Genomic DNA, 27,227 nt, shown 5'->3' on the forward strand with positions numbered 1-27,227 from the left:
GAGAGGAGTCTTTGGAGAAATCATAGAGGATGTTCTGACTTGTTTGCAGCTGAACAATGTATTATGTCAGTGCAAACTTGTTAGTTTGTGGGTCACATTTTTTCTATGGGATACTTCCACTGCTTTTATTTGAGTTTTCTGCAGAAGTGGTAAGAAATGGTTGTTTGTTTTGACAGCTTGCTTGCTTGAATAGCATTTTCTGTTTTGTGGGACTAGATTGCAAAGCTAGAGGGTGGGGGATTTGTTTGGGTTTTTCTTTTTTTTGTTTTTTTGTGTGTGTGTGTGTGGTTTTTTGTTTGGGTGTTCTTGATGGTGGTTTTTTTTGCTGTTTTCATGTAGTTAACCACTTGCAGTGTGTTTTCTATTGTGAGAGTTTAAATCAGTGGTTTGTGTTGAACCTAACTGAGGGGTGTACCTTCAGGTTTAGAATACGTTTGTTTGTTTTTCCTGTGGAGGTGCTAATAAAAATATTTTCATAAAAAAACTGAGGAAATTTTGAGGAAAACTAGTAATTGTCTCGGAACAAATAAAATAGTAATCCCTATTTTTTTCCCATATGAACATTCCATAGTTCAAATTGTTGCCTTTTAGTGTTGTGTGCAGAGTAATATCATAGTCATCTGAACACAATATATACTATTACTGAACCTGAACTTTAGAATTTTAGTTATTTTTAGTCATGCTAATAATGATGCTCGGTTTTGTTCTTCGCTAAGTTGACTTAGTTTTCTGTGCATTTGTGTGAAGATGCTCAACTGAAGAGGAGTTATTTAGGAATTGCTTCTTGATACTCTTAATCCTTTCTATATGCTGTATTACTGCTTTATATATGATGATCATCTGATTTCTGTTTTTACCAGTAACTTGGGAGGTTTCAGAGATGTAAAAGTATTTTCTTGTTGTTGTTGTTCTTTACAGGTTGCAAACAATCTTTGCAAAATTTGATGAAGTAAGAAACTCTGGAAATATGATTTTAAGTAGTGTCAGTGGTGAGTACGAAAGATCTTTTATTTATAATCATCTTTAGATTAATACTAGATAAATACATATGAGCATTATTAATTTGAGGTGATTGACTAGAAACCTATGTAACTATTAAGAAAATGAGACAGTGAAACTTATGCCGTGTTACTGGAAGTATTTGCTGGACTGCAGTAAGAATGCAATTGGAAGAGGTGTTGAAACTGCATGGAAACGAGCAGTGAATCTTTAACAAGTTACATGTGTGCTCAGTAGAGGATAGAAGAATGCTGCAAAGTGTTTGTGCATGGGAAAAAAAGATCAGATGAACCTCTATCCTATCTTACAGTATGTTTCTAAAAGAAAATGGTAATTTACTGATGGATGTGTTTGATTTCTTCTCAGTTAAAATGATGAGTAATGATTATGATACCTGGAGTTTCATAGAAATGAGTGACTGTACCATTTGAAGACACTGAAATGTTGAGGTTAAGACTTTACTGAGTTGCAGTTCTTTATTTTTGGTGTATTTCATGAAATGAAAATATTGTGTGGAGAATCCTTGCTGCTTCCTAATGCATTCTTGATATAATATTTTATAGTATGCAAGAGCAGAGCCATCATTCTTGCTTAAAACTATAATTTAAGAAAAAAAACCCTGTTACATAACAGCACGGCAAGAGAAGTGTTGTGGCAGTGGCTTTAATACAGTTTTTTTTGAAAGCTTCATTGTTTTCTGCAAGGAGTCAATAGGTCTTTTTTTATAGGGGAGGTTTTTCTGATGTTCATTTCCCTTTCAAAGTAACTATACTGACTAAAGAGGTGGCCCTGCTAGAACTAAAAAGTGTTAACTGTAAGAGTAGAAATATGAGGAATTTTTATGATTTGTTAATGTATTCAGGTGTATATTTTCATTTAAAATATTCTCGCCCTTTTGCTGTTAGTGTGAAAACAGGCCAGACTGTAGGTTCAAAGGAATGTGCTTTTACAACCTTTCCTTTGAGGTAGTAAGAGTTTCCATTCTACAGTCTGCTTTGAGATAAAATGTTGCTGTTTCTGAACTCCTAAAATATTTTTTTAAGGATTAATTTTTTTTTTAAAAAAAACCAACACCCCCCCCCCCCAAAAAAAAAACCAAAAAAAAAACAAAAACCAAAAAAAAAAAACAAAACAAAAAAACACCAACAAAACACCAACAACAAAACCAAGATACTAATTTTTGGGAAAAATGTGTCGCATAAATGTTCTGTTAGATTGTAAATTTACTCATTGTGGAAGGGTAAACCATTATCTTTAGCATTTAAACTTAATACTGCTGCATAGGTTTAAGAGGTTCAAATATGCATTTTTGATGTATTTTTTGTCTGTTGGTAGTTCTCAGGAGAACAGAGAAAAACCATGTGAAGGAATATAAATGCATTGGAGTAATTTAAATATATATGAAAACATGAATACAACATTGCCAGACTAGTTTAGCACATCTGAGCTTTTTGTATCTATTTTAAGAGAGTTGATTAAGGGGTTTTTTAAGGCCATTTTTATCTCATCTGTAAAGTGCAGATATTAATACTGCTGTACAACAGTATAAACCAGTTCTGTCTTATAGTGGCAATTTTTATGTAAAAGTTACTATGATTCTGGTTTGGTACCCTAGAGACAGAATCCCTCTTATATGTAGGTTTCAGTATTTTTGCTTGGACTTAGTTTATCAGTTGTATCTATCTAGGTGATTTTTTTAATGTTATTGAAAAGATACTGTTCCACTGTTAGTGCTTTATCTTGGCTTTGTCCTTCATTATTCTCTGAAGGACAATTTATATTTACTGCTTGCACGTGTAGATTAAAGTTACTGTTGAATTACTGTAGCCTTGTTACCAGCTTTTGTTTTAGCTTTATCAAATATCTCTGGATAAAGGCCAGACTGTAATGTCTAAATACATCTGTTACAGTGTTGAGGATGTTTGGGTGTTTTTTTTAGTGCTTTGGATATTTTGGGTAGGGATTGGGAAGGTAGGGAGGGAGAAGGGTTGTGTTTCCAAAGGAAGAGGGGGAGGGGTGAGAAGAGAGGGCAAAGAACTGTTCAACAGGCTTTAATATAATTAGACTGGCGCAGCTCTATAGTGGACCTTTTTACAGCAAAAAGACTGTCTTTTTGCCAGATTGAGTTACTTTCCCAAATACCTTGACTGTACTGATGAGGGTTCTCTTCAGGGTGTGATGGGTAGGGAAGGACTCACTAACACAGCAGTGGAAGATAATCAGCTTCTTCATAGTGCTGAGTGACACTGCTATGGTAGTAAATATTTGTTGTGTTGACCTAGTTTCTGAGAATCCAGAGGTGTGACTTCAGTATTGTTTGATAAAAGAATCCGATGTCAGTTGTTCGTCTCTTTATTCAGTGTGTAATTAGGAGGGGGGGGGGGAATCCCCAAACCCTCAAAACTCACATCTTTAAATGAACTGAATACAAGAGTGTTTTCCATTTAAACAAAAAAAGTATTTAAAAAATCAAAACAAATACATATTTTTAAAAAAATTGTGTTAACGTCATAAAACACGTGACAGGTTTTAAAAACATCATATTGGTATGCTTAGATATGTGGGAGAAATATAGAGAGGAGAGGAAAAGATACACCTGCAGTCTTGTGCACTGGTAGATTTAATATTGTTATCCCTGTGACTGTGTTGAAGCGTACCTAGTGTGAACGGTCCCTTTAGTCTTGTGTTGCCATCTTACTTTTTTCAGTCTGAGTCCTGGTGAAATTGTAAAGAGGAGGAGGGCAGCACGTTACTGTTAAGAGACTGATATCTTCTTGAAGGATAGGTGAGGTGAGAAGCATATTGAAACAAGTATGGATGGAGTAATTGGGGCAGGATGTAGTAAGGAGCTTCAAAAAAGTTTTTGCTACATAAGATGGGAGTCTAGTTCTTTTGCTTGATAAAGATGATCTACAGGCTTAAATAATACCACGCTGCTAACTTGCCTGTCCATCTGGCCTTTGGTTTCTTTTTTTTTTTTATTATTTTTCCCCCTTCTCCCATCTTCTGTTGCCTTCAGATGTGGATAGTAAAAACATACATCATGTCTTCAGTGTCAATTATGTGAATGAATTAGCTGCTATGAAAACCTTGGGGTTTTTTTACATTCATAATGATGTTGCTTATTAAGAGAATTGTATTGGGATGTTTGCCTGTTTAGCAAAATCTTGCACAGTTGTTTTGTCCTTTCACTTGACTAGAAATGTATGTGTTCCTGCAGACTGGAGAAATCTCTTTAAAGCACCTCCCCATTTTTCAGCAAATGAATGTTCATTTCTATGGAAACAGAACTGGCAGCCAATCTCAAAGCTGCAAAAGCACTTGTTTCTGCTGCCTGAGGTTTGTAAATACTGTTTTCTCTAAGAGAATTTAAACAGACTCCTGTATTGGGTAGTAGTGTAAATTTTGAGACAGGGAATTAAGAGAAAAGTAGGGAAAATAATAGTAATATTGAGCTCTCTACTTTGCCTCATTCAGCAGAGTGATTTGAGCCAAGGAGAAATCGCACATCTCTACTCAACCCATGTAATTTTCCCATTTTAATGGTATGCATCATAGTGTTAGCTTTACAAACATAAATTGTGACAGGTCGGGTACAGTGATGTTAGTATCAAGGTTGTGGGGGAGCTGTGTTACAGCTCAGCTCAACATTTAGTTACACATTGCTGTATAGGTTCTTAAAAAAAAGGAGGCAGAGGGGGAATAAAAATCCATTGTACAAGTGTGTGTCTGTATTTCCACATCATGCACTTGTTTTTTATTTCTCTTTGTTGTTTTCTTTTTGGAAAGATAGTCACTGTGGAGACAACGATGGCGTGCTCTGACAGAGCTCAGCAGTGTGGCACAGGGTGAATGAATGTATATAGTGTGGGAAAGACAGAAACTGGTGGTAACAGCCGTGACGACTATACAGGGGTTTGAGCTACATGTATTTCGTTTGCAGCTCCGTGCGAATGGTCAGGATGTAGCTCACGGCATTTAAAATTTCAGCCGTTGCTCTCGCCGGTTTATAATTTTAAATAGGAAAATTCCCTGACCAGTGGAGCACAGGGGTCGGTTTAAGCCCACTGGGAAAGCAGGTGATGCTTCTGCTGGTTTTAAGGAACTTGGTGTGGGTTTCTGAGTTGTTACCAGGGAGCCCTGTGCTGGCCTCCTGCAGGCGGCCTCTGTGCCCCTTGTCCTCCTAAACTTTTCCTTAGGCAAGACAAAGTAAATTGGAACTCCTTTTTTTATTTTTTTTCTTTTTTAACCGCTTTATTGGATTGCACTCTTCCTACCTTCAGTATGGCGCTTAGAGCGCTGGTTTGGGCAGGAGCTGTGACCAAAAGGGCCAGGTTTGGGTAGGTCTTCGCTCCAGTTCCCTGCCCTGCGATACCTGCACGCTGTAGGCGGCTGTTTCTCTGAAGAATTTTGGGGGTTTGCAGACGCGGTGGTCAGGGCGCGGGCCGGCCGCTGCTCCCCCCGGCTTTATTTCGTTTCCCGGCTGCCCGGGGTCGGCTTGTCTCCGGCGGCGCGCCGGCCGCCATGCGGGCAGCGGCGAGGCTCTCGCACCGTGCTGCGCGGGGCACAGCTTCACCTGGCTGCCGGCGCGTCCCCTCACGGCCGTGCCGTGCCGTGCCGGGCGGCTCCGCGCTCCACCGGGGCCGGGCCGGGCGGGGAGGGGGCCCCGCGGGCACGTGACGGCGGGGCGGAGCGCGGCGGGAGCGCCCGGCGGGCCGGGGTCAGGCGCGGCGGCTGGGAGGCGCTTCCCGCGCGAGGCGGGACTGCTATTTTGAAGCGGGGCGGCGGCCGTGGCGGCAGGGAGCCGCTACCCGCCGCGCCCGCCCGCGGCATGATGGCTGTGGGGGACGGTGAGTGCGCGGCGCTGCCCCGGCTGGGGGACGTGGGGGTCTCTGTGTGTGTGTGTGTAGCCGTGTGGGGGCGCGGGGCTGCCCGGGGAGCGGTGCCGTATCGTGCGGGTCGGTGAAGGGCGCTCGGTGGCCCCAGGGGCCCGCCGGGCCGGGGATGCCCGGCGATGAGGGGAAGGCGGGCTGCGCGTCCCTTGCTGCGCCTCCCCGAGCGAGGTCTGACTGCATTACGCGCGCTGAGCCTCCTGTGTGGCGGTTGACATCTTCGCCCGCTGCAGTTGGCTGCGGCCGGGGGCGGCCCTGGGCGGGCAGCAGCAGCTCCGGCCCCGCTTCTCATCTTCGGGCGGGCGCGGATTTCTGCCGTGGGCCCTGACCTTCCTTATTTACAGGGCTGGCAGTTTCCGCTCTGCATTTTCATGTGAGCGTTCTGTGTACCCCCCTTGGCTCGGCGTTACTTGTGTTAGCCGGCTCGGTAAGATAAGACGGAATTTACTACACCGCTCTGTAAACAAGCGAGTATTCATCTGCGCCGTTCTGTGGAGAAATTCACAGTAATTCGGCGTAGCCGCAAAATAAGTGCCTCGTTTCCAGGGCTAGGAATATATATTTAATAAAGACACGGGATATTACCGCGTTTCCTCCTCTGCACAATGTATTGTTACACAAACCAGTGGAAAGTAGGTCAGTAAAGCAGCATCCACTATGTTGTGGTCTTTTGATTAAAAACCGGACATACGTTTTATTTTTATCACCTCTCTTGGTTTTGCATGACAGCCAGGTTCTTTGAACTTAATGACTTGGTGAGTTTCTATCTATGTGTTATTATTTTCAGAGAAACTTAAGAAGTGTTCGTTTGACTTGCAGCAAGTTTAGGAATATAGTAGGAGGGCCGTGCTTTTAGAAATGGTTATATATATAGTTTTAAATAACATCAGGGAAGATGGTCTTAAAAAGATAATATACTTCAGATGAAGGTGCATATTTTATCAGAATTTGCAAAAACGTCAGTAGTGAGAGTCCCGAGAGAAGTCCTTTCCATAAGGTGTCCCGAAATGTGTGTTTTTTCCTTTAGTACTCTGATATGTTAGGGACCGAAAAAGATGATTGGTGTGACCAGAGCAGTGAAATTAAGGCTGGACTGTATAGTTTAAAAATATTAGAGCAGTTCTCTGATGTTTGTGTTTTTGTTTGTGCACTGCAAGATGCAAGGGAAGTTATGGTCTTTGTAGAGCTAAACATACAGTACTCTTTCTTGTAGAGTTTTGTGGGGGTGTTTTTGCTTGTGTTTTTTTTTTTTTTCCTAGGAATGTTTTTCTTTGCCTTTGTTTCCTTCCTATGAAGCAGCTCTGTTTTCCATGGTGTAAACATGGATTGTGGTACCTTGCAGATCAAGGATGCAAGCTGTAGCATGTTAAGAAATAACTGTATTCCCTAGGCAAAGCCATAGGATTTTTGTGGTTCTGTAATGGTCGAGGTTTATGAAGTGAGGGTGGCTGCGGAGCTCTCTTCTGTATAATTTAATTCGCCATTAACAAAGACACTAAGAACAAAGTACTGTTCAGGCAGTCAGCTGACATTCTGTGTAGGAGCTTTGAGCAATAATGCCAGATACAATTAACAGTGTGTAGGATGATTATGTAGCTGTTGGTCTCTCTTAAAACTACCGCTTACCACATTTACAAGGAATTCAGTCTTCTGACGTGTTACGAAACTGCTAGGGAAAACAAAACCTTAGTTACTACTAAGAAAACTTTTGATCTTTCTTTTGAATTTAGTGTAGTTTTGCCATGGTCTTTCGGTTTGCAAATATCATGTGCATCTTCCTAGTATATGCAGCCTCGAAGAAACAGTGTTTTAAGGTTAGTGATTCTGCAGCCTTTGAGAAATGTCATTGACAAAGTGTCACTTCGTTGTGGCCAGTCTGTGTGTTTATTATTTGTGAGACTGTGCTGATTTTCTGGAAGGTGTTGTGCAAATACCTCAGATAACAGATTTTTTTAGATTTGATTTTATTTGGTTTGCTCACTCAATCAGCCTAGATATGTTACTAAATTGCAGAGTGTGTTTGGAAATGCTATATAGAGGTGGTAATTTCAACATCTTGAATGCAAGACGCTGGCTTATTGTAACCTTTTGGAATTTTCTTCCATTTCTTGAGCACAAGCAGAAATGTAAATAAAATGTGCTGCTTAACAGTTGAATCTTAATCTGGTTTCCCAAGTAAAGATTAAAGGGAAAAGCCAGATTTTCTGCTTGCCCCCACATTAACTGTCTGAAGCTCTCCGATCTTGTGTTGGAAGAATGTCTGGGGCGGGGGGAGGGAATAGTGCTGTGCTTGTGGACCAGCAAACAATTGGACTGTTACTTCTACTGTACTGAATGTGTGCCAGTAGGAAAGCATGCACCATCTCACTTGTAAAGGCATTTCACATATTTGTGTGAATGTAGGGTCTGTGTTTGGCCCTGCAAGTTGTGTTCTGAGGCTGCTGAGGAAAACCAGTCAGGAACCGTTCCTGGCTCTGGATTTCTTGTTCCTTGGAGCGGATAATGCATTTCTGCCCTTATCCTTTGATAACCAGATTAGAGTGTTTAGGAGGTTGCAAACAGAGTTGCAGTGTGATGCATCATGTTGTGCGTTATGTTCAGTGTTTGTAATTCAGTGGCTTCCATCAGGGCTTTGTTACCTTGTTTGTTGGTCTGTGTCATCTTATTTCATAGGTAAGGGACTGTCTTGCTCCCAGTTGAACAAGGTAATTAGAATAAGGACAAAATTACCTGCCTAAAACTATGAGGGGCCATGAAGGGAAGATTAGATACAGGTTTTCTTAAGATGTACTACACATATTGCAGTACCAGACATAAGGTATTTCGAGGGCTATCCAAAAGCATATAATCAGCTTTGTAAGAGGACATATTTGGTGCACACCTTTGTTGCACTAGTATATGCTGAGTATGCTGTTTTGAATCACGCAATGAATTAGATAAATCTACTTCTTAATTTATTAGTGGATTTTTATTTAAATGGCATCCAATGTAAAGATGTTTCATGACTTTAAATACTTGTCACATTTCAGATGATAAAGCACATGTGACTGGTTTATGAATAGGAATTATCTTTCTGTCTCACTACATACGCATAACAAATTACGGGTTTGTCTTCTTTTGAAATACTTCATTAATGGATGCATGGTCCTAGAGCACAAGAACAATTATCTTCCATTCCCTGATGTTTTTCTGAGGGAAGGCTGTCTTCCTAAGTCTTTAATCTGATTAGGAGTTTCTGTATGGTGTGGGTGCTGTACAGCTTTAATACTTTACTTTTGACTGAAAAAAAGATTGGGCATATTAAAGCTACAGAGGCTGTAGTGATGTTTGAGACATGAGCTTGATTTAAAATGTATATATAATTGTAGTGCATGTGCATTTCCAACGTGTGTTTCTTACTTTCCTTTCCTCTGGTAGGTTGGAGGACGCTTTTTAAACCCAGAGTCCTGTGAATGATGGTAGTAAAACAATTACGACACTGGCCTAGAAATTGAGCAGGATATAACTGTGGTGCTTTGTACCATTCAGAGCTGTTTCCTGAGTGAAAAGAAAAAAAGATAGTAGCTGAAGTTTTTTTCTGGGGAACAGAAATGCATCACTTGTTCCCTTTTCTGTTCTTCTTTGGGCCTGGTGTTTGGTTTTTTAACATGCTGACTGTGCCTGGACTGGCTCTTGTGCCTGTAATTGCTCCGCAACCTTCCTCTTCCGTTTATTAAGCAGTTAGTGAGGCACATTGGCTTGGGAAATGGCTTTACTCAGTTGTGCCTGAGAGAGGAAGGACTGATAGCATGAGTTGGAATTCGATTGCTGTTCAGAACCAAACCAGTGCAAAGCTTCTTTTCACAGTAAGGTCATATGCTACTGCCAGTGATTAACATAGATTCTGAGTAGTGTTTTGTCTATAAAGTGCACGTACCGTTGCTAATAGCAGTAAAAGAACAGAGGGACAGTGAAACAACTGAGTGGGTGAGGGAGGGAATGTGTAAAGAAGCCAAGGGCTATATGAAAACACACAGTTTCTACTCAGGGAGTGGATGAATAGAGCAAGGTTCAACACTGATGTGAATAAAAACAATTCAAGGAAGAAATATGTGATTCAAGCATTTCTTAAAAACCAAAGCTGCAAATGTATGACAAATAGAGTTATTTTTCTCAAAGCCAACATAGATTCTGGAGTGATAACTGCGCTTCGATTTTTTTAATGTTCTAGAAAAATAACTACAAGTAAGTTTTGTTGTCTTGTTTCTAAATGACATTTTTGATTTGTCAATGAATTTTTGGTGTTCAGTTCTGAGAAACTTGTGTGCAGGGGTGGTGGTGGTGGCAGTTTTCATTAAACATGAAACACCAGTACATTAAAAGATTTCTAGATATGCTTAATCTGGCATCCAAAAGTGTTGGTTGCATTTGGAGTCCGTTTGTTTTCAAGAATAAGTTTGCATTTAAAAAAACCAAAACAAAACACCTTTGGTGTTTCAGTTGATACCTGTGTTTATTTTGAAACATCTTTGATTATTCCAGACTATTGCTAATATTAGGGGTTTTGGGTTTTTTTTGTTTGTCTTTTAAGAAGGTGTATTTTAAAATAAACATTAGAATTGCCAACAGCCCAAGGAGAAATTTAAGGTCTAGCAAGGATTTTATTTGACAGATGTTGCAAGACTCTTTCATGTGACTAATTGGATATTTGCCTTGCAGGGTTAATTTTCATCTGTTATCTATTACATAGGAGTAGACTTCCCTTACTGTTACATGTTATTGTTAACAAAGTCTTTCTGTAGTAAATACTGATGAGCAAGTAAGCTATAATTTGATCATTTCAGGTGTCTGAAATGCCTTCAGAGGTGAAGATTATGCTGTAGTATTCATCTGAATCAGAAATTCAACTCTGTATATTGTACTTATAAAAGTGCCTTACTTTTGAAGAATTGTGTTTGGGTTTTGTACATTCTTTGTAACCAACTATGCCTGTAGATTCTTACAAGAAGTAACTATAGTTTAAAACTCAAAGAAGCTTCACAGCTATATAGAGTATAGGGAACAAGATTTTCATGGTTAGTGGTTTAAAATTTTTCTGGTACAGCTTTGCATGTATTTAATTGATGTGAAAGTTCTTCCCTTCCACTGAGAAACTCTTAAAAGCCCCCAAAATAATGGATAGTTGGAACCTGAGAGAAGGTGAGAAGTTCTGGGATGAAGAACAAAGCTCTTAACCTGCAGAAGAAACTTACTCTTTTCAAATTAGGGGTTTTTTTTTCATCAAATACCAAAGAGCTCCATGACATTCCATGGTCACCTAAACAATTAACATAAGTAGATTTATATTTGTAAAAATAGTTTTATCACTGTGGATTGTTTTGTGTGTTGACATGATAAAAGTTCAATCAACTTACACAGTACAGCCATTGAACTTCAAGGTCAAAAACTTTTTGATGTAGATGATTTTTGTCTAGAACTGTGGTATTGAGCCGATTTTTGCAAACTCTTCAGAAACAGTTAGGGGAAGCAGCCAGTATGTATTATTCTGGGATTGCGTGATGTTTCCACGAAAGAAGAGGAGATCTATATACCAGATACTTGAGAACTCCCAGATCTGGGAAGTCCTTCCTATAAGAAGTCCAGTTTGAGGAGACTCTGTTGTCTTAAAATCATAGGTTTTGTCAACTACAGTGAATTTGCAGCATTGAAAATAAAGATAATTTGCTGTAATTTCTTAGCCTCCACTTCTGAATATGTGAGGTAGAGAACAGGTTGATCAGCGAGCTCAAAGACCATTAACAACCCTTTTTATTCTGTGCTGTGGCCTACACATTTTCATGTTCAGAGATTAATATTATTTCTAATTCCTAAACTACAGGGATTTAAAGTAAATTTAGAAAACCAAATCTCTTCACATCTTACTGGCTGTGTGTTCGTATTATACCTTCTGCTTCTAGAACCTGTGTTTTATTTGTGAATTTGCCTTGCTATTTTACATCTTAAGTGTACAAATTGATTTTAACACACAGAAGTTGGCCACACTAAAAAAGTAATGTGTTTGCTACTAGAATTATTTCTCTGATGATAGAAGTAAACTTGTCGCTGTCAGCCTCTGATAGTAAATCACGGTTTAAGCTCACTGTTTATAAACCTTCTTACTGATATTATATGATGTATATCACATGGCACTTTTCTGTGACATACACATGTTAAAGGTGAATGAGCATGGTCCTTAGCATCTGCTTCTCTTGCCTTTGTGTGATGCAATTGGTAATTTGAAGAATCAAATCATGAAATTCTTTTAAGTGTTTCTGTGTGAATGAGTTAAGTATTGCAAGTGCCACAAATGGTTTCTTCCTCAATGGGCATCAGTTGTTTGGCTTGGCTATGGACATTGATAATGCTAGTGATTTAACCTATAATGTGTTTAAATTGTCAGAAATGGCTATTCTTCAGTTTCTTCTGGAAAGTATGTCTGTGTCCTTTCTGTGTTTCCTTCCTTCCCCCTGCCCAAAAGACACATTACTTGTAAACTTTTCAGTGCTGGCCCTAGTGCAGTGTGGCCTAAAGCAGCAACATGGTACAATTGTTGAAGAAAAATACTTTTCAAAAAAGTTGCGATTTGATCTTGCATCCTATTTTAGCAGTTGTTTTGTCATGAAATCTGGAGACCCTGGCTGTCTTCTTTTCCCCCGTTACTGATAAAATTGTGTTTTGGTTACTAATAGGTTATACACTATTAGATGTTGATTCAGAACATGCCTGAGGAGAGTTGTAAATAAAGTGAAATTGATGATTTCTAAAGTACAGTAATATTGACTGCACCACCAGTTTTCAGTAAGTTGCTCTAAGTAGCATTTGGGAAATGTATAATAAAGGGAAGTCAGATTGCAAGAATATAAAACTGATTAAAGGATGGATTGATTTATTTATTAACAAACTTCCCTGGACTGTGGAAATAATTTTACAGGTGCCAAAAAGGTAAAAAATATAGCAAGATTTGCAGAAACTGTCTTCAACTTTATAAAAAATGAGAAAATAACTTCGGTTAAAGGAGATGCTCCAGAACCAGAAATTGGGATAGAGCTTTGCTTGGGAGCAAAATTAGCTCAGTTTCCTGTCTTACTCTTCTTTATTGCAGCTTGCTTTGGAACACGTATTTAAATTTTATCTTTCAGTCAGACAATAGTAAAATGAACTCTAAGAGTAGCTTTTCATTGGGATCAGGAAAATAATACTGGAGTATGTTATGTTTTTTCTGAATTAAATCTTTTCAGAACATACTCTTTCATGAAACTATTGAGGGAAATGGATAAAATTATTAGTATCATTAGAATAGGCCTGTGAGAAATGTGGATAATTATTGTGGCAAGTACCATTGCCATCCCTAAATATTTCTTTTCTGAAAGTCTGTGTTGGGTCTAGTCTCTTCTTTCCAGTTTTCCCTTCTTCTCTTTTGCTCTATTCATTTAGATGCATGTTTAAAAAAAACACACCCAAAACACAAACCAGAACACCAGAACACACAAAAAAAGCACATCTTGTGTGAGCCTCTTTCACTGTGTTGTAGCTGATTGATGGAGTGTAGGAGAGCTGTACTCTGCTTTGCTTGCTGAAAAGTTAGGGGAGCTTCCTTGGAATTTGAAATGGGATCAACAGCATAAATTTAACCGATGAATATTTGCCTCATTCCTGGCAACTCATAGTGGCCACTGCTCACTATGCTTTCTGCCTTTTTTTAATTACCTGTAGTCCACTGGAACTGCCTGAAAAACGGTCACGTGAAGGAACCCATTTGGGTTCACAGTTGCCTTTAGTACATTGAGGTTTTTTTGAACTAAGTTGTGTTATGTTGTATATGGCCACTTTTGTCCATGGGTGTTTTTTTAAACACCCCCCGCCCCCCATGCATGCCCCCTCCCCCTGGTTACAGTGGAAAAAGGCATCTCTTTTGGTAAAGAGTTTGAGATTTTGCTCATTAGCATCAGAATATGTTGCAGAGAACGGGAGAACAGTTTGCCAGCACGGAATCATAGGTACAGTTGCCTCTTTCAGGAGTGCAAAGAGAAACAGAAGTGAAGTTAAATCTGTCAGTTAAATCAGGCTTCTTGTTGACTTCTGTCACTACGGTCTGTTATCTTCTGAAAAACCATGCTCCATCGTTGTGGGAAGCAGGTTTTTGTTTTTGAATAAGAATTTCTGTCCTAATGGTTCCAGATCCCTCTACTTGCTGCGGCACAGGGAGAATGCCCAGAAATTATGCCTTTGCAATGGATGTAAGCATCCTAGGTGTGATTCCACTGCTCAGACATAGGCGTCTAGTGCCACTTGAGGTGCCCTTGCAGTATCCACGCTAGCCACACGGAGCAAACAAGTGTGACATGAGACCTGCAAGAGATCAGTGCCCTTCTGGAATGTCAGCTGGCAGCCAGACAGGATACCCAGGACTGTCTAAACTGGTTTTAGATGACTGTGCTTAGGCAAATGAATCCTGTCCTTTTGTGTCAGGACAAACAGATTCGGGCTGTATGGAATGCCTGATGTGTAAGGGATAAAGTGCTCACTAAATGATGTGGAGCATTGGCTTGAAGTATGGATTAGGAGGATCAACTAACCTGATGCATCTGTAGTGCTTGCGGCTTCATTTTCATGCTTGACAGAAATTGTTGTAGGCTGTACCAATTCATCTGGAATTGAGCTAATGATCCTGTCCCAGATGTTCCAAGCAATTGATGCAGTCTGTGTTTGTAAATCACTGAAGGGAGACTGGCAGTCCCTGTCTTGGTAGGCGCAGGATGTGGCAATGACTTGGAAGAAGTAAGGAGTTCATCTGCTTGTCGTTGTTTTGCTTGGGTGCGATTTAGCAATCATGTTGTTACAAAGAGTTTGTGATGTGAAAGAGGAACTGTTAGCAGTAGTTCAAAACATTTAGTATCTCTTAGCAGTACTTGAAAGGAAAATGGATATAGGAAGGGCACATTTTTAACAAAAGTCCAAGTTTAGAAGTAGTTTTATTAAAGCTACTATGTTCTCTGGTTTGACAGTTGTCAATCTCATGTAAACTACTGCAAGTTGGTATTAACAGCCTTAGTAGATAACGTAAGATGTCGATGCTGATAGAGTATTGATATTGGCCTTTATGGCCGGCTTTAGTTCGGTGTTGCTGCAGGGGATTTGGTTTTTTTCTCCCTCTGTGGTGTTACTTGGAGATCTGCTTTGAGATCAGTTAACTTCTCATGGGCTGTTTCCGAGTAGCACGAGTAGAATATAGACCTATTTCTGCAGCTGTGTAGATGATTGATTCTGTTACTGTCTGTGCTTTCCAAGATGTTAGATATTAAATGTCACATGAATTCTATGAATCTTAAGACCAGTTAAGGTAAAGGCTTGAGTTGCAGTAACAATAAATATGTTTCAATTTAATTTTCTTGAAAAATAAAATATTATTCTCTCTAGATATGAAAAGTTTTAGATTCTCCTTCGTCTCTGGATACACCTGTAATCACCCTTACTGTTATATAGCAAAATCACAGTAAATAGGTTGTTTAGAAGTTTTTAGCATTGGGAATACCAGAATGTTCTTTGACTATCAAGTTTGATTTTAAATGCTTATCCTTTGATTTCTCTGAATAAGTTAAAAAACAGATACTACATACTTGTAATCTGGTCCTCAAGAGTAATGCTGCAAGGCACAAAGACAGCACATACAAGTTGCAGTTTGTTTCTTAAGAATTTTAGTATTTAAGCCTTTGCTATGGTTCAGAGTTTTGGTCTGTGTTTCTCATTGGTCAGGTTTGTCTGGATTTAATCTTTAAGACTAACTTAGGTAGTAAACCCCAAGTTTTGAAAGTGTGTGTGGTGAACTCTAGGGTCTGATGTGTCATGCAGGTTGGTTTGGTGGGTTTTTACAAACATTCCTTTGACTCCTGTGAAACGTTTTGTAGAAATGCACAGCAGTTCATTGATACCAATTCACTTGCTACACAGTACCAGTAGAACACTCTTCTGGGGTACAGATCTCTTTCCTACATTTGAAGAGAAAACTTGTAGCGCTTGGAAGTTGAATCTTCTGTTTCTAGCTTTCTGAAGATAAGAAAAACTATTTATTTTTATTCCCCTGCCCCCACTTTGAAGTTTTTCTCTTCCAGATGAACTTGTACCAGAATGAGAACACTTGCTTCATGTCAGGTTTCTTTGGGAACTTTTGGCAATACTAGATTTCCAAGCTCTTCTCTGTGGGGTGTGTTTACCTCCAAAACTCTTCTTACTCATTGCGATTTAAAATGAAAATACAGAGTACAAGAACAGTCTTGTGAGTTTTAACTGAGGTTCAGTGTCTTTCATTAATTATGATTTTTCATTTAAGATGTTCTGTACATTGCTAGCGATTTATACAGCAATTTATTCCTGGGTTTAACAGCTTAGAGCTTTGTTGTAAAATGTTGTTTTGGATAGTGCTTTCTCAGCTCTCAAGTGTATTTACATATGTAAAATTTGATAGGCTGAAAGTGTTTGGCCTTTAAAATCACCTGGAATTAAAATTATCTAGCTATTCTAGGATGAAAAAGCATCTGCATCCTTCAGATTTGTTTTGAAATACCAATTATATTTAGGGTTATGACTTCTATTGTAGAAATTAATTTTGTTTGCAGATGGGGTGAATCTAACATTACAGTCACAGTTTGATACTGACGGTACAGCCATCAGCAGCACCCTCTGCGTTTTTGGTGTTGGATGTTCCAACCTGGTCCATTGGCTAACCAAAGGCACGTAGTAAACAAGTTTGGCTCAGCTGGCTTGAGCAGAACTGCACCTTGATTATACCCTGCGGAGTAACCTTGAGCTGGGGTTCTGTATGTGGAAGTACATGGAAATGCTTTTATGGGAGCTACAAACAAGTGTACCATTGCACATGAATGAGAGCACATGAAAAGCGCGTCATACTGGAAGCAAATGCAATGCTTTTGTTTCATTAACTGCTATAAACACAGACTTTGGGTTTCAGATCTTCACAAATACGATTAAGCATCTTTCTGAGAATGGAGTGTCCCTGGAGATCACTTGGGGTTATGTTGTTGTTAGGGAAATAAAAGTGTAAAGGCCCAAAAGGGTAGGGGAAACCCCTGGTGTTTTTGTAAAAGACAGTACAAAATTTTCCTCTTGAGTTTTATTTAAAACCAAATAAACCTAAAACTGAAGAAACTCAGCTGCATTATCATTTTAGCCTTAGTGGAATTAAAACAGATCCTTTTCACCCATTAGTTTTATATATTTATGTTACTGTGCTACAATTTTGGAACACTTTTAGTGACTATAATTTTTAATTTGTTGTAACATAAATAATGAGAAGTCCAGTTAAGAACATCCATGTATCAGTGGTTGAGTTCTGTGTCTCTCAAAAACACAATGCATTTTAAATTGTTTGGGTTTTTTTTTTAAAGCTTGTTTTTATGTGGACTAAGAAACTGTTTGAAACTATTTTGTAGTGTAGATTTTTAATCCAGTGTTAACAATATTTTGAATATATGGAAAAAATTCTTTTAAGTAGGCAAAGTAATTTGACAGTATTAACAAGACCATTGTTTAATGTATTGTCCTGTAATTTGCACAGCATGTCAGTAGCTGGGAATGTTTGCATTTTTTCTGAAATTCTGTTTTTGCATTTTGCGGTTATGCAGCAGCTTCTGCAATTCTCCATCTTCAGTACTTCTGCGTAACAAATAACTTGGTAACAATAAAATTAATTTATGTGAACCTTTGGTTTCCCAAGTATGCTGTTTGGGGTTGTTCAGGTTTTCCTTGATTAGGAGGTTTTACATAAATGAGCAAATGCTCACTTACTATTTTTAATATTGTACTGCAAATAACTTTTTTTTCCAAAGGCTTCTTGTGTAATATTTGCATATCAATGGTGCATTGTAGTGCTGTTGGATAGTAACATGAAAGTCTAGCCTATTTTGTTAATCAAATCTAAAAATGCATCAACAAAACTGTTTTTATTTGAAAAGCATATTTTCACTCTTGATCAGTTTTTATGGTAGCATATTCATAGGTTAGTGTTGATCTGTTAATGCTATTAAAAAAATCTACAAGATACTACTTCATGCTATTTTAAAATTATCTGTAAAGTTGCAGGTATCCTAGGTATTCAGTATTACTATTTACACTTCTATTGTAGTGTTTGGTTCATTACACTTAATCTGGCATTTGGATTAGTGTTTTTTCCCTGTTGAAAAACCTTAATGTCTGGTTCTATTTAAGATACTAAAGAGTGAAAGCATCAGGAATCAAAATGTATTCTGCCTCAGCCAGTGTGCTGAGCGGGTGTGCTGTTTCCATGGCAACGCAAAGGCTGGGGGGGGGAGCTGATGCCTACCCCCCCATTCTGAGAGTTTACATATCCAGACATGATTATTCTTAGCAAGATTCTCTTAAAAATCAGTTTTTGTAGGAGAGAAGGAAATGATGTTAGTGAAAATAGTCAGTATACATCCAAATGTTTCTTGTGCTGGTTTGCTGCGTCTTTAATCACGAAGATTTGTTAGTGCAATGCACAGCTTTTAGCAAATGCTGGAAAAATTTGCTAACTATAGCAACAGTGATCTCGGACATGTTAGGTGCGGGGTGTTCTCTAATATTTGATAGTGCTGCAAATGCTGTTGGACAAAACCTTGCTTTATCCTTTTAGTGAAAGGTGCCTTCCTTTGGGAGGCTGTATTACTAAATATAGTTGACATTTCATGGGAGCAAGTTCTGAATAAGCAAAAGGTAAATAGCTACCATTACAGAGATGATAAAGCTTTGCAATTAATTTTAATTTTTTTTAGAAATGGCAGGTTTTAGAGCAGATAACATACTAAATTGGTCTTTCATTACTGTCGTGCAGCTGTGTCTCAGCCTCGCCCATTTTATTTATTACAGGAACCACAGGGTGACATGTTTTCCATGCTCAAGCTTATAGATAAATCTGTTTTCCATGAGTGGGTTGAGAAACTTATGTTGTACTGTTGGACTTTGTTGGGTTGGTGGTTTTTTTGGAAGGCTAAATATTTTGTATTGAGACTGTTTTATTCAGTCGCTAGGGATGAATTCCTTTCCTGATTAAAAATACACAAACCTGAAATGACAGGAAAGGGGAATACAAACCCCAGACTATTGTCTGCCCGTCTAATTTTTTTAATGAAGGATTGAAATAGTGGCAAATGCTCTGTGTGGGAATGAATTTATTTGCATGGAGAATTTTCACCTTTTCCTCTGGCGGTGGCTCCCAGAAGATGATGTCACCTTGCAGCTCATTGGTTGTGCGGCACCTAGTGCGGGGAAGGCAGAGAAAGATGCCGGCACAAATCTCAGTGGTGGATCTAGGGTGTTTGCGAGCAGTTTTTGATAGAATCTTTGATTAGTATTGAGAATTTACTGCCTGTGGCCATGTGAGGTGCTGGGTCCGTCCTAGGGTGAGGGGATTGAAGAGCTATCAGAGGAATGAGGCGGCTGATCTGCAAGAGGATCTGTGATTGTAAGTTGAAAAATCTGGGTGGAAGGAAAGAGATAGGGAGTGCTGGTTAGACACATTGTAGGAGGATGTGTAGCAAAAAATGCATGCATGAGTAAAAGAAGAAAAGGGAGAAGCATTTGCCTTTGGTAGACTGGGATGATAAAACATTATATTGAGCATTTCCCTTTTTCCTTTATGGAAAATATTCAGAAATCAGCAAAAATATTCAGTCTGTGCACAGATATTTTCCTTTTGTGGGAATGAGTGCATAGGATTCATTTTTATGCCAGGTTTTATAGTGGTTAATTATGAAAGCAAAATAATACTTTATAGGAACATAGTATGTAGAAAATGCTGTTTATTTGTCATTGTCATTTTATTCCTAGGTCAGAGACAGAGGACAAAGTGATAAATATTTGTTTTTATTTATGCATTTTGTGTATTTCTGTGACATGTGAAGAAAAACAGTTGATTAGGAAATAAATATACAACCATTTTAATAGTTGTACTTTTTATTTAATGTTTCATTTTCTAGACAAAAGCTTTGATGATGAAGAGTCAGTGGATGGAAATAGGCCATCATCAGCTGCTTCAGCCTTCAAGGTTCCGGCACCTAAAAAGCCAGGAAATCCTTCAAACAGTGCAAGAAAGCCAGGATCAGCTGGTGGGCCTAAGGTTGGAGGTAATGTAAAGCTATTAAGATTCTTATCGGTGTTCCCAGAAACCTTGCCAGAGCAGGCACAAAACAGGGAACTTTGGAAGGTGATGTTTAATTCATGACTGCAGTATTTTTGCAGAGCTGAGAACAGTAAAGGACCCCGTTTTACATAATTATTCACATGTAAAGGTGTATGCACATGTCTGGTTTTGTGAATGTACATTTAGCTTGTAAGGGCCTCTCATAAATAAAATTAACATTTGGAGATAGCGGTTGTGGTGGTGAAATGAATATATGGGTGTCTGTGATACTGAGTCCACACCTCACTGCATATGTAAGTACAGTGTGAGCTTCTGTAGTAGGTCTGTGTGGATGAAATTTTTACTGTAGGTCTGCACTGGCTAGAAAGGACTACCCATTAACCATACATCTCAACAGAAGTGTATATTACAACAGAAGTGTATATTATCATTTCTTAAACTGCCAGAGTATTGTGAAATTGGTTGTGAAAGATAAAAATGGAGGGCCAAAACCCTTGCCAGGGTTTTTTTGCTTGGTAGGCTTCACAGCAGTATAATAATGATGCTTACTAATTCTAGTCTTCAAACATGGAAGTAGGCATATTTATTTTTTTTTTTAGGGCGGGGGTAATTAACAAAAGCAAGTGTTTACTGCTAAAGAAGTGACAGCTTTTTTGAGGGTTCATGTATGCATTCAAAAAAATATATAAGTGGAAATATATCATGTTTTGGGTATGGCTTTTTTATGAATAATTGATTCTTTCCGTAAGGAATTTTTGTAGGAGTAATTTCTTCATGTTCCTATTCATGTAACATTGCCTCATGCAAACTGCAAAGCAAGGATAAAATTTGGAAATGCAAAAAAAAATTGCACATGCCAAACAAGCTGCCTCAAGTATTTTTGTGTTATAATGATATAGCCAATCTTTTGACAGTTTATTGTTTTTCTAATGTGATCTTCACAATTCCTAATAAATTGAAAGATTTGCATAGGGTGGGATCAACACTGCCATAGTATAACTCAAAATAGATAGCATACCATCTAAAAGACTTCCTAAAGGAAGTTACCTCTTGAAATTGACTCTTAGTATTTATTATTATGATTATTATTACACAAATAGGTAATAATAATAATATCTCCTTTAATCTGAAGCATGTCGTTCTTTGCCTGCAAGACTAAGATACATAGTACCAGAACTGAATGCTCAGGATTCCAGTTTCTTTCAGTATGTGCTTATTTTAATAATATTTTATTAAAATTAAATTTTTAAAATGTAAAATTGTTATTACATGTAGACTTTCACTTTACATGCTCTGCAGTAAAAACATGGAGATGGGAGAGCAGGGGAAGGGAAATAAGAACAGAATAACCACTCAGCTGATTTTTCAGTTTGTCTAAAAATTCAGTAGTGAAGGAAATTAAAAAATCCCAAAATTATTACATTTAGTTTTCCTTCTTCTATATTGCCAAACTTCAAAAATTAAAAGGAAAAAATACATGAAATAAGGACAAAACCAAAGCATGCCAAAATCGGAGCACTTCTGTCGATCCTTGTTTTATAGTGTCTCCTTTCAACTCTGGAAAATACTGTGTGTTCACACGCGCATGTTTCCCCTCCTTTTTTTATTGTAAGAATTTTGAAAATTTAGCATTAAATGTTTGGCTGGGCTTTATAATGTTGATTAAATTGGTCTTTTAATGCTTGTCTATATGTGCATCTGTGGTGTGGTTGTGCAGTCTGATCAGGTGCTTGACCATGGAGAATTTTTGCCTTAATATTTTTTAGGAGAGATGTTATGCCTTGTATTCTTCACCGCATGGATAGAAGGTGGAAATTTGTCTTCCAGTCTTCAATTGTTCTCAGCGACCTCTACTTTTTTCTCTTGCTGTGTTCCAGGGAGAAACTTTCACATGTCTGTTAATCTCCTTGTGCACAGAATTGCTTCATTACATAAAATGATATGCTTTCTAGTTAAATTTTCTTGTGTTTTTCCCTTCAAGTTTTCCTTGAGTTGGACCTTGATCTTTTCTTTTTAGCATTTTCAGTATGTCATCATTGATCAGCAAGGCTATTATTGCTGTTTGCATTTAGGGGCTAGTATTTGTCTTCATTTTACTCCTGCTGCTCATTATTTGTATCTTTCAATGTTTTTTTCCATCTCCATACCTGTTTTTTTTTAAGGTTACCGGTGTTTAAACTAGTTCTGTCTAGTAACAAGACTCCTAGCAGATAAAAATATTAAATATCTACACTGAGAGCCTTACCCTTCTGTGTAGTATTTACAAATCCTGCATTTCCTAGCCTAATAAAGAGCATCAGTGTAGATGCCAAAAGTGTTTCTTAAACAAGTCAATTAAGTCATGGTCTCTTCCAGAAGTGAGGAGTTCCCCTGACATTATTCATATGAACAATACTAGGTTTGACGAGAGGTCTGTGTAGTCCACTATCCCATGTGACAGTAGTCAGAAATGGCTGCTAGAGAAGTGTACATGAACAGGGCAAGTGTCTAGAAGCACACTCATTACAGGACAAATTGCTGTGTTTAGAGAGCTTTATTCCACAGAGAATCATGGTCTGTGAAGACTCCAGTTAGGTCATCCTGTTACACTTACCTTGAGACTCATGGGTGTTAATGGCTGCAAAGAAACTTTGGTGCTCTTTCGCATTCATTTTCTGTAGGGTCTGCATTGCAGGTGCCTGCCTAAAGGACACCTGAGATTTTTCTCCAGCCTGAAAATTGACATCTTTATGGAGCAAAGCTGTGGTTCTGGAAGTTGTCTGCTCTTGCTGAATTATTAAGGCTCTGCCATATTCTGCAGTCCCAAATCCTTCTGCTTGCCAGTGCATTCCAAGCCCATAATCAGTGGGCATGTAATTTCTCACCCTTCCCTCAATAAGCACTGGCTACAGGTATTTCGGGCTCACAACTGCTTACCTTGTGGTTCTGCCATCTGTTGATTCCGCCATCTGTTGGTCCTGCTTGCCTAAGTTTTCTGATACTTTCATACCTTGGAGGAGAAAGTAGCAGCAGCTCCATTAACTGTGTGGCTTTTTCTTTCCTTTTCACAAAAATTTCCAAAGTCATTGTCGGTGACATGCAGCTGAAGCAGTCCTTTGCTGCAGTTTCTTCCCTTCAGGCTTCTGTGACCAGGCAGAATTGCTAGTGCAGGTAGAAATTGTTGAGCGTAGGCTGAGATTACTGCAAGTTCTGTTCATTTAAGCTGCCTTTTATATTCTAGAGATCCTTTTCCTAGGATATTGCTTTAGAAAGACGTCTTTTCCTGTCAGTTGTAGATGACAATAAAATACGTAGAAATTTTTCCTGGTTCTAAAGGAGAGTGGATGCTCTCCTGTCTTGAGGCTAAGAAAAATTAAACATCTTAGCCATGCTGCTTGCTTGCTTTCATGCTGTTATTTGCTGAATTATACCTCTGATGCATGTGTGCTTGGCTTTTCGTTATATACTCCATGGGGATGTTTCTTATTGAAGAAATGGATAATTTCACCACTGACCAGATGCTCTGTTCAAGTGAAAGCACCCACCTATCTAATATGCAAAAAGATATTTTTTCACTGCTACACACTTTCCATTTAGTGTAGGAAATGCGCTTCCGTGGCACTGGAAATGCAAAGTCATTGTCCAGGAAGGCAGGTGAAACAGGTTTGTACATTAGCAATGGCAACGGCCTACTTAGGCTGGAATTCTCTCTCCTGTGCCGTGAGTGACTGTGCAAGATATTTTCTTTTCCTGTTGGGAATAGGGATGGAAGAGCTTGTAGAACTTACGCATTTGTGGACAGGTGTGATTAACCCTGTAGAAGATAGCTTGCCAGAAAAGTACCAGAGCAGGCAGCCTCAGTGGTGTACTGCCCTGAGTAAGAAATCCAGCAGGCTGTTTCTCATCTGACATTACAGCTTGGAGGTGTTTCAGACACTGACCTTCTTGCTTAATGATGAATGGGAAGTGATAGGTCTTCAGCTTAATGGAACAGTGCTTTGTTTGGCATATTTTTTATTCCATGGTCAATACGTGTGCCTGAGTTAGTCCTTTGCCAGGAAATACGTAGCTGATCAGCTTGCTTCTGACAGACTTGCTTTCAGCTCTTCGTTTAAGTGGCAGAGCCTCTGGAAATAGCCCTTGGCTCCACGGCCTTCTCACTTGAGAGTGTGTTATGCTCTTCCAGAAATGGATATTTGTGGGCTTCTCCTTGGCAGTATGGCAAGCAGCTTTTTGATTGTAAGAGACCCCATAATTTACTGTAGAAAAAGACTTAAGCTGAGTATGTGAGCCAAACAAGCTGTATCCTTGTCCCTGTGCTGTTCAACATCTCTTCTAGGTCTTTGGCAGGTTCTCTTGCAAATGTGAGATCCCTGTTCCAAGTCTTCTAGGGAATTACTCACTTGTATATTATTCAGAAGCTTTATGTAATCTAGATGTTAATAGGAAGCCTCACTTTACCTCATCAAGACTAGCCTCCTTTCTTTTCCCAAAATGTCAATTTAAGTCACTGTTCCTTAACATGGATTAAATGTAGGAATGGTCGTATTTTGGTAGAACCATGTGACATTTGAAAAAGCTTGTTGATGAAACCCAGTTATGATGAATGTGTATATTAACTTGCTGTAGGGCTGGAACATTAATTTGTAGTGTTTTATTTTGAAATAAGGCAGACTTTCTACTTTGTGCAGTTAGATTTGTATTTTTACATCTGGTTCATTAGCTTTTTAAATCTATAATGTATGAGCCTATTAGGCTTACTATACATTGCTTAGTGTTTAACACTAATAACATTGTTACACTTTTTGAGACAACGTATGTTGCTTTAGGATGAGTCATCCAGTAACAAACCACCACCAAAGTGGATATTATTCATTTAAATGTCAGAATTATTGTAACTGCTGTTTAAAAAGATATTTTGGAGTAAGAATGTTGTTGATGCCAGGTATGAAAAATATGAAATGGATCTCCAAGGACAGAGTTCGTTGATTTTTTTCCTATTAAAAAAAGCATGCGTGCAAAAAGCTTCCCCCCATCCAACATAAAAATGGTGATGTTGCCTTCTTTCCTTAAACTGTCCAAAGGATCTGGTCCTCTGTGAAGACTGCAGCTGTGCCAAATTGAGGTTTGATGCTGGCATTATTTGAAATAACCCTCAGTTTTAGAATGGTCTTAATTTTTAAAGTTAAAAAAAAAAGCCCCCTAAAGTTTGATGATTGCTGAAAAGACATTAAAAATACCTCCTTTTATTTAGAAATCAAGTAACTGGAAAAACTTGGGTGAACCAGCTGAACAGTTTCAGCAAAAGAAGGCTGTCAGAACTATAACACCACCACAAGTTTTTTTTAACTACAGGAACGTATTCTTAACTGTAGGAAGCTATTCTCAACGTTAGGCAATTTAAGTTTAGTTTGTGTATCTGTCTACAGTGTGTTCTATCAGTATCTTAATTCTTTTTTTTTTTATTCTCAATAATAGCAGTACAGCTCCTTGAGAAGTATTAAAATGGTACTGATTTTCTTTTTTTGGCTCTATTACCAGGTGGAAGACATTTTGAAGTGTTTAGAGGCTTTAGTAGGAAACAGTTTAAATGGAAAGTTCTGCATAAAACAAATGTACTGAAAAATAGATACTGCCTTCTGAAATCTTAGCCACGTGGAGTTAACCTCATTGAAACTACATACTGGAATTAAGAAACATTTTTGTTAAGAGGGCTTCAATAAATGTGGGACTGTGAATACAACCTGTTACTCAATGGACTTGGAACAGCGTAAGCTCATGCTTGCTGTATTGATTATCTTCAGACTCTTGAAGACAGTTCTGTGTTTACTTGCACACACACAGAAAGGCTTCATAGTAATCAATGCCTAGGTGTGGTGTTTTAAGTTGTGAGTTCTGCAGAAAGGAAGTACAGGAGTCTTTCTTCTATTAAGTCTGTATCCCTCAGCAGGTGATTTCCGAAGTGCTGTATTAGCCATATTTGTCAAATGAGGATTTCCCCCCCACCCTCCTTGTTCTGTATTGGCCCTTTGTAGGACATAAAACTGCTCTGAGATAATCTTGGTCGGCATAGTATCCCTTGCGTTCTGTGCTACTTGCTTACCTTTTTGGGTTCCAGGTTGCTGTGAAATTAAAGGATTTTTCTGCAAGGTGCCAGCTGAATTTTAGCCTTTTTGTCTTTCTGATCAGCCTTGGATATCACTCTGAATTACAGGATTTGTTATAGAATGCCTGTTTGCTTCCTTGCCCCCACAGTGAATGTCAGTTCACTTCCATCCTGAGAGATCTTGCCCATGGAATTGCTGGGTTGCAATCCTGCAGTCATGAACAGCTGCTATTTTAACCTAACCCAAAATTCAGGGAAGTAGGGGGACTTCCAACTTTCCAGGTTATCTGAGAGTTGTTGGTTGGTGTTACTTACTGCCTGAATGGCACTTCAGGAGAGGGTTTCCTTGCACATGATCAGTGGTCTGTTCTCCCTGGCCACTATAAATGCTTGTCTGTTTCCATTCCTCTGAGAGATGCTTTCCTTTTCAGCTAGCCTCAGCAGGTGGACTGTTAATGAGGAATCTGAATGAAAATAAACATACATGATAAATAATAAATATGTATCTCTACACACACCTATACATACACCTTCAGGGAATATATGTATGATCCATAATTACTGTTCATTAGTCTCTGTTTTCTGTGAGTCACCCAAGGACAGTTGTCAGATAGTTCATACTACTTTAGCTTATTTTGCACTAATTTCTAGAAGCTTCATTTAGATTGTAGGATTTATTATGTTGGCTTAAGCATGATACGGTATCTGGTGGTTTTGCTCAAAGGGCTTATACTCCAGAAGTCAGCTTAGAAATGGATAAAATAGGAAGAGAGTAACAGTGGAGCAGAAATTGAGGTCTGGAGGTAAGAACTTACCACGCTGTGTGATCTTTTAACATATCCACCCTGTATTCTAGTCCCAAATGTACTTGCAGTCGTGGTAGTACCAGTCAGTGATGAGAATAAGAAAGACAACTCACCCCATGTTTAGTTTGCTAACCGTGATTCTTTTCGAGCATTAAGAAGGGGAATCAATGTTTATATTTTCATATGGGTTAATCCAGAAGGAAAAGGAGGGAGAAGGGTGGAGAAAGCTGGGCTGAAATCAGCTGACCCTGCCGCTTTGAGCCCTTGTGGAC

The 27,227-nt window shown here is 38.7% G+C and overlaps 1 protein-coding gene across 29 annotated transcripts in view; it reads left to right on the top strand.

Annotated features, from left to right (window-relative positions):
* Positions 1–27,227, top strand: part of CLASP2 (cytoplasmic linker associated protein 2) — a 146,587-nt gene that overhangs the window by 36,037 nt on the left and 83,323 nt on the right. For 25 of the 29 annotated variants that reach the window (XM_037387049.1, XM_037387048.1, XM_037387054.1 and 22 more), the window contains 2 exons: positions 919–989; positions 19,901–20,047. In XM_037387049.1, coding sequence (XP_037242946.1) covers positions 919–989; positions 19,901–20,047 — 218 coding nt within the window. Of the gene's footprint in view, positions 1–918; positions 990–5,719; positions 5,850–19,234; positions 19,387–19,900; positions 20,048–27,227 lie in introns of those variants that run through there. The other 4 variants (XM_037387078.1, XM_037387077.1, XM_037387081.1 and 1 more) reach the window with 4 other exon arrangements.

The sequence above is a fragment of the Falco rusticolus genome, chromosome 4, assembly GCF_015220075.1.
Source record: "Falco rusticolus isolate bFalRus1 chromosome 4, bFalRus1.pri, whole genome shotgun sequence".
Classification (NCBI taxonomy): Eukaryota; Metazoa; Chordata; class Aves; order Falconiformes; family Falconidae; genus Falco; species Falco rusticolus.